Source organism: Penicillium taxi (genome assembly GCF_028828555.1).
Source record: "Penicillium taxi strain IBT 34144 chromosome Unknown utg000003l_segment0_segment0, whole genome shotgun sequence".
Classification (NCBI taxonomy): domain Eukaryota; kingdom Fungi; phylum Ascomycota; class Eurotiomycetes; order Eurotiales; family Aspergillaceae; genus Penicillium; species Penicillium taxi.
The window spans coordinates 1,534,564-1,547,344 of record NW_026643205.1 but is presented as its reverse complement, the minus strand read 5'-3'; the positions used below and the strand labels follow the sequence as shown (position 1 = coordinate 1,547,344).

Here is a 12,781-nt window from a genome sequence, read left to right as displayed (position 1 = left end):
GGTTTAAGAAGTTTCGCTCCATCAATGTTGCAAGAAACAATCAGTTTCTCCATGCTTGCTGGGTAAGGGATAATTGGAATATAAAATAATGCGTGGGGATTGAATCAAGGCATACTCAGTCCACCTTAGCTTGAGTGAGGCTCTTGGGAGTTCTGAGGTTATTGGTAAGTCGAATGGTTTTACCCTTCGACGTGTTGCGCTTCAGCTTGCTACGTGCGACCATTACAGGAGCCGACGAGTTGGTAAGAAGATAGTTAGAGAAGGAGCCGAGAAGAACGCTGTTGCGATATGTAAGTCACAAGATTACACATCCTTCGAAAAATAGGCCACTTACCCCTTCAAAGCGCTCTGGCCCCGCGCACCTACAATCACCAAAGTGGGCTCGATCTCGTCAATCTGAGATGAGGTTAGCCATTGCTATAATCAAACGAAATTTTGGAGGCCATACAGCTTCGGTAATCATGAACTTAGGGCTCTTGCACTGAATGACTTCGACCGCGACGCGAACCTGCAACAGTGTCTTTCGCAGCAGTTTCACAAATGTGTCTGACACGGTTTCAACGGCCTTGACCCGTTCAGCTTCTGCAGGAAGCACTCGAGCATCGGAGGCAACACGACTACTGGCAGATCCGGGTCTAGCAGATCCCGGTCCCAATCGGCCCAGAAGATTGCGAGCGGAGATTTGGGCGGCTTCTTTAGTTTGGGTACCGACGACGGCAGCAGCATCTTGCATGGCCTTGCCACCCTCACCAACCTGCACAGAGGATCCATTCAAATCCTCTTGCAAGCAGTAGATGGCATAAACTGTATCACCATCCCGGAGAACAGCGCCTATGGTCCATTCCAATGCATAGACGGATTCTTCACTGAGGTCTGTTGCAATGATGTATTTACGCTGGCGGCGGCGTCCACCATCGGCTTCTTCCTGTAGGCCGGCAAAGTTACCACGGATTATTGTGCGAATAGACCGGCTGGGAACACTGTTATCGATGGCAGACACTGTAATGCTGAGCCGTTGAGCACGGTGGATGTCCTCCTTTTCAGCCTCATCCTCCGATCCGTAAGGCGTGCCAGCCGCTGATTGCGTGTATGGGGTTGGGATATCGAAGCTTGTCTGGGGGCGAATGGTGACTTTCAACGCGGACTTCCGGGGCTTTTTCCCCTCGACAACAGATGAGGGTGAGTGGGGTTGCTTTTCTAGGGAGATGATTAGCCAATGCTAGAATTGAAGAAATTTGAAACACGGCAAATACATACCACCTTCTTCTGAGACCGGAGAATGGGTCTTCGGTTTTTTAAAATCACTGGGGCTAATCATAGTGATGTCGTACTTCTTCTTGCGGCCACGGGAAGGATCAGGACTTTCATCCCCACTGGACTCTTCGTCGTCATCCTCACTACTCTCGATGAGGTTGTTGTCACGATCAAACATATCCTTGGCCATCCGCTCACCAGGGTCCAAGTTGATGGGCTCTTTCACGGCCTGCTTTCCTCTACTTTGCTCAGAGCGAACATTTTGCGATCCAGTGGAGGGAGATCGGGCGTCGAGAGAAGAAGCTCGCGATGTACGTCCACGACTACTATCTCTTCCACGAGAGAAACTCTTTGGAAACAGCTTCGACTCTAACCCAGACATCAGTCCAGCCATAGGACCCCTGCTCTGTGATCGCTTTTTGCCAGCCGCAACTTCCGGGACAGGTCCAGCCTTATTATCCACATCCCGATCTGTAGCTACCCGTCGGTCCTCCAGGGTGAATTGATCCGATAATCTGCGAGGCGCATCACCATTTTGGGGCCTCTCTGGGGAGCTTGGAGCAGAAGCCATAGCTGTAGATGTGATGCGAAGCGGGGATGGTGGAAGGGGTTGACTTCGCGATCCCCCTCGCGATAAGGAAGCCCCTCTGTCACGTGATAGTTTTGTAGGGCCGTGAAGAAGGTTGTGGAGTAATTTGGATCTGAAAATGGTTTTGTGGGGTTTGGTCTCTCTAGAAGAATTGGCTGGATCTTCAGAAGAATTAGAACGATCAGGGCGGTACGACATGATTCGAGTACTGCCGGATTTTGACAACTTCGTTCGGTGGAGCCCGGCCCGATCTCCACAATTCCGAATTGTGGAGTGAACCACCTTTATATGACGTTGATGTTATCTGATCATAGGGAAATGGAAGGATTTCAGATGATTCTGGCTGTTGGTCACATTTGCATGGAATCTATGGTGAAACTGAGAGAATCAAGACGTTCAAGCACTGAGACTGGACTATTTGATGAGAATACCTCAAAAGGAAAGATCGACTGAAGAGCACCTACCTAGGTTAAGACATCCACAGAGCAACTAAGCAGTTTAACTACTTAGCAGATAGCAGCGACTAAGCGACTACAAATCTGTGACTACAAATCTATGGTTAGGTCAGCGCCGAGACGCCCAGCCCGGCCATTCTGGGCCATCCTGTCCTATAGCGAGGTGCCTAGTGGCTATGAAAAGAACGATTGCAAGTGTGGAAACTTGTTTTGCAGATGACAAGCTCAATGAATGATAAAGGGTCACTACTAAATATTTAAGTGATGTATATATAGCAGGAACAAACAGTTTCATTTGGACGTATCCATAGGTATATAGGGCTTCATAGAGCCTTGGTTGAGACCCCTGGCCTGACCCTCAATACGACTGAGGCTCCGTCCATTTCTCTCATGGCAATATCCACATACAAAGGGCCCATCGACTGACCCGACAGCCACCGCCACTATCGACTTGAAATACTTTATGCTATGATACTCTCGGGCTACGACCACGAAATGTATTCGCAAGCTCGATACATGTTATAGCTACGAGGTACCTATTTGCTGCCATTATTTGAAGCGAGACCAGCCCTGACCTTCAAAGGTTTCTACTATAGTAGCTTCTACTTTCGATGGCTAGTCTACATAGCTTGATCGAAGTATGAGTTTTTATATGCATAAATATACCTAGGCAATCTGAATCAGAGCGTAAGAAGTCAACCTTGTAAGGTTGGACCTCGGGAAAAGTTCATCAAACTTCCATTTCATGATCTCAGCTACCTAGGCAGTATAATGCTCAGAGACAGGCCCCGAGAATGTGAGTATCAACATTGAAGGATAGGTAGGTGAATATGAACACTGAAAATCATCATTGAAAAATTAATGGTGAGATGTCAAAATTTTATGCTTTACTTTCAATGTTGATGCTCGACCTGAAATCTTGGTTTTTGATTTCCAGTTTTCAGAATTCACATTTGATCTGATACAGATCCGTGGAGTTATCCAGCTCAGAAGTTAGGGCTAGGTTGTTGCTTACTAGGCTCTTTTGGACTTCTTCGAAAGGCTTGCTTCATTATAATCTTAACAGGTTTTCAGTTCTCTGTCTTCACTTCAGAACATACACGGCTTCGATATTATTCCCATCCACATCCAATAAGAAAGCTGCATAGTACGGCTGTCGACTCATCTCCTTCCTAATCCCTGGAGCACCATTGCCGCGCCCTCCATTCTGTCTAGCACATATTGAGCATAACAGCAAAAAATTAAAAGAAAATGAATACTTACAGACCAACTTCATAGAACTTGTCGACAGCTTCGCGATCTAGTATGAATCAATGAGCAGAGCAATTCACCTGCGGAGATAGACGATACTCACTTGGTGCATCGAACGCAATATGGGTTGGCATTGTTGTCTTGCCCTCAGGCAATTGCTTAAGCCAGAAATAAGGATAGTCACTACCATATCCGACAAGTTGGTCACTACCTCGGAGCATCTCGCTATAGTGTAGCGGTTGTAGAATAGTTTGATAGAAAGACCGCAGGGCTACAAAGTTGGCCGAGGTGCCCCAAACGAAAACATGATTGATTGTCATCTTTGAAGACTCCTAAAGCTTAGGAATCAGAGTTGATACGATCAATTTGGGGTTTTAAGTGGCAATGTGCGGGGTTTATGTATGATGTTGATAAGCAAGCCACAACCGGAGTTCCTCCACTCCGTATTCCGATGCACAATGGAAGACGGAAGATTCAATATCGGATTTGTGCTGTTCAGCCAAAGTACCGTAGGTGATAGATCTTGCATTAGCATGTACTAACGTAGCATAGAGCATGGAGTATAACACATGGCCATTGCTGAGTCGCCATTTAAAGAGTTGTTGCAACAAACCTCAATCCTTACTACAAAAAGTCTGCAGTGAGTGTGTTGCAAATAAGACAAGATGTAATCGTAGCCGACCAAGTTGCTCAAAATGCTCGTTGTGCAACCATTCTTGTCAACATACCGGCCTAGAAGCAAGCGATGATACTGCAACATACACTTCGTTGATATTCCAGCCACCCTCGATCCGGGTCCCTTCCATTCATTCTTTTTCAATTATATCGTCAGATCTAACGTAGCCACCGGGTACTGCTATACACACCTCAGTGCGTAAATAGCCTCGGAATATTCCCATTGAGTCACGAGGGAGATGGGACTCGACAGAATTTGACTCTCTGTCCGAGCAACCTTACCTCCAATACTTCACGGAATACCGAACTAAGCAATTCAAATTGCTTTAGCTATTCATAGTTTGGTATTGATCTTCAGAGTTCTTCGTTCCTGACCAAGGATGCTGGCCGAGGAGTTCCAGCTTCCCCTATTATCTCATTTCACTCATATCGCACCAGAAAATTAGCTACCATTGCCGCTAGTGAATTGCATCACACTTTCCAAGATGTGGCATGGCCGATGCAAAGAGGTGGATGACTATGTCTGAAGAAGAAATATAAAAGAGCTGGATCATATTGTGAACCAGAGGATATACCATTCTAAGGTTCCCTCTCTCTCTCTCTCATCGACTAATATACCTCAACCTTAGAATAAAAGTTACTATATATTGATTTAATCAACGTAGTAAATCTGGTTATCAAATTTCAAGCTTTTGTCTTAAGAATAAGCGATCATTTTCCTTTCCCCATCAGCAAGCTTATAGGATCAATTACCCGATCCGGTCACAACAACATCTTTCGCAGAATCGAACTTCTTGTCTTTCTTGTTCTCCCCGCTGGTCTACATCTCAAGGAAGAAAGAGCCCGAACTAGACTTTCCCGGGAGGAGTGGCTACACGTCACGCCAAAATGCCGCACGGTCTTCTCGTATCTTCTGCACCGGGCATACTTGCTCTTCCAGGTGCTGTGCTTTGACCGTCGTGATATGGGGCTCATTTCTGCGCTAGCTGCAAATACGCTTTGAGAATGCGCTTTGAGAATGCGCAAGCCGAGGCAGAATTGAATAAATGATATCTATTGATTAGCTCGTTGGAGCGGCCAGGGCTTTCTACAAGCTAAGTTTGAGAAGATACAGCCTGGAGCCTTTATTGGATATGAGAGGCTGATGAGTTTGGACTTCTTGTTATCTCTATTGTTCAGTGGTTTAAAACTTCGGGCTTCGTTGAACCTTTTTGACGTTTTGCAGTCAATGCTGAATATGAATAGAAATTCATGCGCAGGTGTTGAGTCCCAAGAATCTGAGACTGGGGGGCTCAACTGACCTCGGGGGAAAAGGTAGTAATTCACACAGGTAGAAAGCTGTATGCTCAGGTTGACACGAGTAATCTAATGAACCCAAGCCCAGTTTCCGCTACCCCAGATCTAGATTGGGACGATGAAAGCAGTGGCTATTTTCGCTCCTTCACCTATTTCGATAGCTTCTACAGTAGGAACAAGATCATTAATTGATATCATTTCACGTATTTTCCAAATGTCCAGTATAAAGTCTTTAGTAGGAAGCTAGCCCAAACGAAGAAGAGAAAAGAAACAAAAAACAAGAAAAGGAGCCAGAAACCCGCTTTTTGTATATGATCCATTCCCAGTACGGAGTATAAATGACAACAAACATGATCCCATCTAAGAACAGGGCGACGAGTCAGAGAAAAGAAGACAAGAAAAGGTTATTTTAGCGCCGGAAGAAAAGAAAAAGAAAGGGTTCATGATCATAAAGGGTTCATGATCTAGAAACGTAGATCCCAGCCAATCTTGGGTCCCAAACGAGGAAGCTCATCAGCAACGCTCTGAACATCCTTGTCACCACGACCACTCAGGTTAAGAACGATATTCTCGTCCTTATTCATAGTCTTGGCTAGTTGCATGGCACCCCAGACGGCGTGCGAGGATTCGAGAGCGGGAATGATACCCTCAGTCTGAGAGAGAGTACGGAAACCGTCGAAAGCCTGGGCGTCGTCGGCCGCAATGAAAGTTGCGCGGTCAGAATCCTTCCAGGCACTCAGCTCGGGGCCGACACCTGGGTAGTCGAGACCGGCGGAGATGGAGTGAGTTTCGGAGATCTGTCCATGCTCGTTCTGGAGGACGTAGGTGCGCACACCGTGCAGGACCCCCTTGGATCCTCCGGACAGTGTAGCAGAGTGGCGGTCAGTATCAATACCATCACCGCCGGCCTCGACACCAACCAACTTTACGCTGGTGTCCTTGGAGAAGGGGTAGAACATGCCGACGGCGTTGCTACCACCTCCAACGCAAGCAACAACGGCGTCAGGGAGCTTGCCAATAGCTTGAACCATTTGCTGTTTAGTCTCTTGACCAATGACAGACTGGAAGGTACGGACAATGGTAGGGAAGGGGTGAGGGCCGATAGCAGATCCAATGATGTAGTGAGTGGTATCAAGCTCAACAACCCAGGCACGAAGAGCCTCGTTGACAGCGTCACGGAGGGTGCGGCTACCGGCGTCAACAGCAACAACTGATGCACCGAGAAGCTTCATGCGGAACACGTTGAGTGCCTGGCGGCGCACATCCTCGGCACCCATGTAGACAGTGCAAGCCATTCCAAACTTGGCACAAACAGTAGCAGTCGCGACACCGTGTTGTCCAGCACCGGTTTCGGCAATAATACGGGTCTTACCCAGTCGCTTGGCGATAAGGATTTGGCCAAGAGCGTTGTTGATCTTATGGGAACCAGTGTGGTTAAGGTCCTCCCGCTTCAACCAGATATTAGCGCCACCAACGTGTTCGGTCAGGCGGTTTGCCAAATGGAGGCTACTGGGACGGCCCATGTAGGGGTAGTATGAGCGGAACTCTTCCCAGAACTTAGGGTCATTATTTGCCTCTTCAAAGCCTTTCTCGAGCTGAGCCAAACAGTCCATGAGTGATTCAGGAACATACTGACCACCGAACTCGCCAAAGCGTGAGGGCGAGGCAGAGGTATCTTTGGTAATGTTGAGGGCCTCAAGTTGATCAGCCAGACCAGGACCGGCGGGAGTATCAGCCTCAGTGATCACCTTGGTGGGCTGGGCTTCGGCAGATGGCAGAGCCTTCTGAACGGCCTCGAGCACGTTGACCTCATGAGTCAAAGTACCCTCGGCATCACGCTGGCGCTTGCGGCCAGTGACGCTAGACAGATACTCCTCAGCAGCCTTGGCAGCCTGGCCAGCAGCAGCCTGGCCGACTACAGTGATGATTTGAGAGCCAATGACAACGCCCTCGGCGGTATCCTGGACTGACAGGAAGTGCTCACGAGTGCTGACACCGAATCCGAGCGCAGCTGGGACATTGCCAGAGTATTCGTGGACACGCTTCAAAAGTTCAGGAATATTGGCGCTCAACGATCCGGTGGCACCGGTCACACCCATGCGGGAGACGACGTAAATAAAAGAATCGGCGATCTTGCAGAGCAGCTTCATGCGCGCATCAGAGGTGGCTGGCGCAATGAGGGGAATGTAGGAGAGACCAGTGCTGGCGCAAAGATCACGGAAGCGTACAGCCTCTTCTGGGGGTAGATCGACCATAATGAAGCCATTGACACCGGCTTCCTTGCAGTCCTTCAGCAAGCGCTCCTCTCCATACCGCAGAACAGGGTTGTAATAGCCCATCAAAAGAAGGGGGGTCTTCAGGCCACGGCTACGGGCTTTACGAACAAAGTCGAGAACTGTTGTGAGTGTGACACCATTGAGAAGAGCTTGGGTGTTAGCGGTTTGAATGGTCGGACCGTCGGCAATGGGGTCTGTGAAAGGGATTCCAAGCTCGATAATGTCTAAATTGAAAATACAGTTAGCTTGAGAGTCTAGAATACCCTGTGTTTAAGAAAGGTCCTTACCAGCACCACCATTTTCCAGACCGAGAAGAATGTCTACGGCCTCTTCCACGGATGGGTATCCGGCGGTGATATAAGCCACTAGGGCCGCCCGTCGCTGCTCTTTGCACTTGGCAAACGTTTCTTTGATCGCTTCCATATTGTAATTGGTTAGGTGAGGGGAAGTAGAGGGGAGGAGGGGTCAATTGGGACCAAGAGAATATATATACTTGGCTCAATCGAATCAAAGAATCAAAAGCAAGCGGAGAAGAGTGTGCCCCAGGTGAGTCATCCGGAACTACAATTATCCATATTCTCCACATTTCCGTATCAAAAGGTGGATCGAACCCTTGCCCTTTCAGTTTTAGACTGACGCTTTTGCTTCATAGTCGATCAATTTCACTCCATTTGGGTAACACCTGGGCAATCAGTGGAATTGATCTGCGGCAGGGATCGGATTCTGCAATCAATCACTCAGATACGGTATGCTACTACTTAGTACAAGGATACAAGCAATAGGAGTATGATAAAAAATAGGATGAACGATTTCAAGTCAAACTACACAGTACAGGGGGGGGGCGTGAAGCAACCCAAATTCCATAACGCCAAAATGATGCTGCGCAAATAAAGGTAGCCCTCAGCTCAAACTAAATAGATGAAAGAGAAAAACTCCTAATTCCAAGTTCCAACTGGATTATAGGAGCCGGCAAGGAAGCACAAGTGAGGATATGACAAAAGAGATCTAAAAGCTCCCTGATACCAACACCAAACCTGATCATCCCGTCGAAACAGCCCATCCCAAATTAGGGGGGACCAAACAAGCTAAAGTGTATGATATCCCAAATTCGCCCGACGAATGCAAAAGGAATGACTGCAACGCCTATGCTATGCCGAGTACTCATACAGTAGTGCAGAAACCTGTTTTGAGTGTGACCAAAGGAGAGGAAGCCCCAAATACCCCAGGTGTAAATGCAAAATCCGACAAAAGGATGAAAAGGTGGGAACAGAACGCGAAACAATAACAGGTCTCAGAACTTGATCAGGAGTTAGATGGTCGGGGAATATGCAACAAGCAGTGATGAGTGGGGGCATCCAGGCGTCAGGTGTTTTATATCAAGGAGGGACATTAAATCGTAAAAATAAGTAAGCACAAGGTTGGTCCGGCGACGAGGAACAAGTCCAGGACACGTGAACCGATGGTTCTGGGAGTAGCGTAAGGAGTGACAGGAAAGGAGAATCGTATATCTTCAACAGAGCAGAGGGGGAAAATATGAAAATCGAATGGTAATCAAAAGCAGACGATATGATCCAAAAATTAAAGCCAAGAAAGCACAAATTCAAGGGATCATGGACCCTGAGCGGCATGGTGCAGGGGGTATACAGGTTCCATGTAGTTGTAGCATGCGTTGACCGATGCGGCAGAAGTGGGAGCACCGAGGCCGTGCATGTCCCATGCTGTTCGTGGAGTAGGTGCAACCAGACTGTGGGGATTTTGGGGATGACAGACGGCCGGGTATGAGTATGCACCAACAGAAGTGTACGACTGACTGGAGGGTACCACTGAGCGAAGATCAGGGCCAGTTGTCATCGGGATATACGCCTGACTGGGTTGCTGGTAGACTGAACGTGCCATGCTAGTAGCGTAGTTGGGACCAGAGTCAGAGACCGACTGGGGAGAAGTGGTAGTGTGAGGCTCGGTACCGGAATCAGAGGCAGTACCATGGCTGACATACGTTGTCATTGGTGTTGGCAGCGCACCTGCTGTCGAGGAGTAGCTGGCAGACTATTAAACATATTAGTAAATGAAGGTCGATGGCCCAACACAGACCAGTGTATACTCACATATTTGCCAATAATCTTCTTCAGCGCGAGGCTAAGAATCTTCCAGGGGAAGACCTTGACATCCTTTTCAATGTTGCGCGGCTTGGGGGCAGGGAAGCCCATGATGACCTTGAAGAAATCCTCGCTGTCCGACTTGGCCTTGGATACTGTGAGCGGGCGGAAACCTTCTAAATTGCGACGAATGCGGTTCTTTTCTTCAACAGTGAATCGCACAGCGACCAATGACTCGAGCAGGTAGATAGTATCTACACTGGTGACGAAGTACTCATCCTTACCCTCCCACATGATGCAGCTGATGCAAATGCTGTTAGGGGCGCGCTCCTCCGGGGTGACCGGCTTGAACTCGCCATGGATGGTGCTTCCAGTCTGCGAGCGGGTGAATTGGACAAGGCGGCGCTGGGAAGCGCGCTCCTCCTTGCTCCAATTCTCGGTCATAGAATCCAAGTTTCCGCCTAACTTCAGAACGGCCTTCGTCGGGTACATGGCGTAGGGGTTAAATGCCTGTGTTTGACCCATACCGTTCGAATGCTGCAGAGTGGAGGTGCGGATTAAAGTAGGGTTGGAGGCACGTACTGTGGAAGCCATTGGCATTCCGTGGGCCACGAGACCCGAGTTTCGGGGATCATGGGGCACTGAGACGTATGAAGGGCTCCAGGAAGGAGTAATAGGGGAGGGAGCACGCATTGAAGGCTGAGATGTGGCGGAGACTGCGGAATATTGGACAGAGTTGTTGCGAGAGGGGACGGTGTTGTAGGGTGTCACAAATCCATTCATGGCAGGAAGAGGCTGCAAGTATGGAGAGTACGATGCAGAACGGTTATCTCTGAACGTGTAGTTTTCCTGTGGCTCGATCTTGGGCATTATGGGTCCAGTGGGACGCTTGCTTGGAGCAGGAACACCAGTGTCGGAGTAGGAAGAAAGCTTTCTCTTGCGGTCTCCTGACGAGGAAGAAGCAGGCTGAGGCACCTGCTCATAAGTGTAGACACCAACCTGTAGATTGGTAGGGGGGCAGTCACCCTGGCCCTCCATAACAACCTGTATGGGAGTGGCAAAGGATGGCGAGCCAGTCAAGATGAAATCAGGGGCATCAGCTGCAAGAGCATACTGGAAGCTTGAGCCCTGGAAACCCAAGAAAGTGGGAAGGCATTCGCACTTTTTGGAACCAAATACCACGAACAAGGCCCCATAAGTGGAGGTGTGGAGGTCAAAGGGTGACTGAATTTGCACCACTACCCGAGTGCCCTCACTTCCATGCTGAGGACTATAGGTGACAATCTCAGGCAATTGCCGAGTACGAGTACTAAGCAAAGGTGATTGCGCTTCTTCGTATGAGCCGCCATACTGGCTACTGGGAATGTAGGGAACACAGTCTGAGATTTGGCTGGCCTGGTCGGCCATAGGTGATGGGACTATCGAGGTGGTCACATATGGGGATTGACCGTAGGTGGAGTAAGAACCAGCATCATGCAAAGACCGTGTAGAACCGTAATCTGGAGACTGGGTGTCAGTATAAGAGCTATAGTGACCAAAGTGGAAGAAACTTACCTAGTACAGAGCCGACGGGCTTCTGGAAACCAGACATGGGTAGAAAGGGCTCAGACTTGGCCCACAGGCCGTCTGAAAAACCGACGAATTGTGTTTCTTCAGAATCCGAGAATTCCAATGACTCGCCTAATATTAAAGGCGTTTGGAAATCCGGGTCAAACTGGAAGAATGAAACAAGTCAGCTCAGTGTTCGCAGAGACAAGACAACAGTGACATCAAACCCCAAAGTTTAGACCAAAATTGGACCAAAATTGGAAAATTATGCCGATATCCAGCGAAACAGGACAAGGAAGCTGGGGAGGATTTTTGATCTTACCAAAACACCGTGTGTCTTCGAGTAAGCCAGCTTGAAGGTGTTGCAGCAACTGCAACAAGACAGAACCGGTTGGAGAAGCGGAATACTGAGAATTTATCCTTCAAACGATTTGAACGTGGTAAAGTGCACACGAGACAGGGGCACACTCCGAGACAGAAAGGGCGACGAAATGAAGCTCGCGGTCAGTCTCACAATAGGATCGGTAACAAAATATCTCGAATCACCATTCAACAACTTCAGGACTGGGACTGAAACGAGCAATGGCCAGCTGCAGAAGGAGGACTCAGATGGATGCCCAAAGGATCATAAAGACCAGTGAGGATTGCGTTGGATAAAATTGTCGGAAGGCGAATAAGACGACGAGCCACCGCTAGTTGTGGTGGAGGGGAAGACACGGGCACAAAGCACTGACACTGGCAATGTTTCGCTTTCCTTTCTTTTCCCTTTCCAAGAGGTCTCGGGAAAGAATCCAATAGAATGAGGTAGTAAGAAGCGAACTACTCTAGCAATTAGTACGAATTTCTTTAATTGAAGAGAGCGGAATGGTGCATAGAAAGAGAGTGGAAGAAACTGACCCAAGTGAATCAAGTAAAGTCGAAGTGGTTCTAATATGCAAAAGGAACTAGTAACTGTAAAAAGATGGTCAACAACAACAACAAACAGTGATTTCCGCGAGGGGATCATTATGGAACGGGGAAAACGACCCGGCCAGACCAATGTCGATGCTCGTCATTTCTCGGATATTGAGGTGGGAAATTAGGGCAAGGCTGCAAGGAGATGGGGCAGGAAGTCCCAAATAGGAAATAATGCAAGGCACGAGGGGGAGGGTGAGACCGTGGGCGAAGGGGCTTAGTATGATTTCACTAACCTTAAGCTGATAACCCTTTGAGACCTTGCCAAACAGATCATTCAATAGTCCGAAGATTGAAGATCGTACCGGTGCTTTCAGCCGAGACAATTGGATATAGAATCCAATAGAGTTGATGAATGGAATATGGTCGATTCCAATGATGTAGTCC

The 12,781-nt window shown here is 48.3% G+C and overlaps 5 protein-coding genes across 5 annotated transcripts; 1 reads left to right on the top strand and 4 right to left on the bottom strand.

Moving 5' to 3' along the window:
* Window positions 1–115: 115 nt before the first annotated feature.
* On the bottom strand, window positions 116–1,825 carry N7495_004038 (universal stress protein family domain protein; the record flags this gene model as incomplete). The annotated part of the gene is made up of 4 exons (XM_057206689.1): window positions 116–278; window positions 335–396; window positions 449–1,197; window positions 1,258–1,825. 4 exons carry the CDS (start codon window positions 1,823–1,825, stop codon window positions 116–118), a joined length of 1,542 nt encoding a protein of 513 aa, XP_057064369.1.
* A 1,557-nt stretch (window positions 1,826–3,382) lies between these two features.
* N7495_004037 (VOC family protein) lies at window positions 3,383–3,869 on the bottom strand (the record flags this gene model as incomplete). The annotated part of the gene is made up of 3 exons (XM_057206688.1): window positions 3,383–3,509; window positions 3,562–3,598; window positions 3,653–3,869. 3 exons carry the CDS (start codon window positions 3,867–3,869, stop codon window positions 3,383–3,385), a joined length of 381 nt encoding a protein of 126 aa, XP_057064368.1.
* Window positions 3,870–4,007: 138 nt separating this feature from the next.
* N7495_004036 (uncharacterized protein) lies at window positions 4,008–4,741 on the top strand (the record flags this gene model as incomplete). The annotated part of the gene is made up of 3 exons (XM_057206687.1): window positions 4,008–4,062; window positions 4,184–4,344; window positions 4,565–4,741. The coding sequence occupies 3 exons, from the start codon at window positions 4,008–4,010 to the stop codon at window positions 4,739–4,741; spliced, it is 393 nt and encodes a 130-aa protein (XP_057064367.1).
* A 1,243-nt stretch (window positions 4,742–5,984) lies between these two features.
* trpB (tryptophan synthase TRP5) lies at window positions 5,985–8,219 on the bottom strand (the record flags this gene model as incomplete). Its single annotated transcript, XM_057206686.1, has 2 exons — window positions 5,985–8,020; window positions 8,084–8,219. The coding sequence occupies 2 exons, from the start codon at window positions 8,217–8,219 to the stop codon at window positions 5,985–5,987; spliced, it is 2,172 nt and encodes a 723-aa protein (XP_057064366.1).
* A 1,185-nt stretch (window positions 8,220–9,404) lies between these two features.
* Window positions 9,405–11,606, bottom strand: medA (transcriptional regulator medA; the record flags this gene model as incomplete). Its single annotated transcript, XM_057206685.1, has 3 exons — window positions 9,405–9,842; window positions 9,902–11,391; window positions 11,447–11,606. Coding segments are annotated over 3 exons (2,088 nt in total), but the record flags the coding sequence as incomplete, so codon positions are not given.
* Between the last annotated feature and the right edge of the window lie 1,175 nt (window positions 11,607–12,781).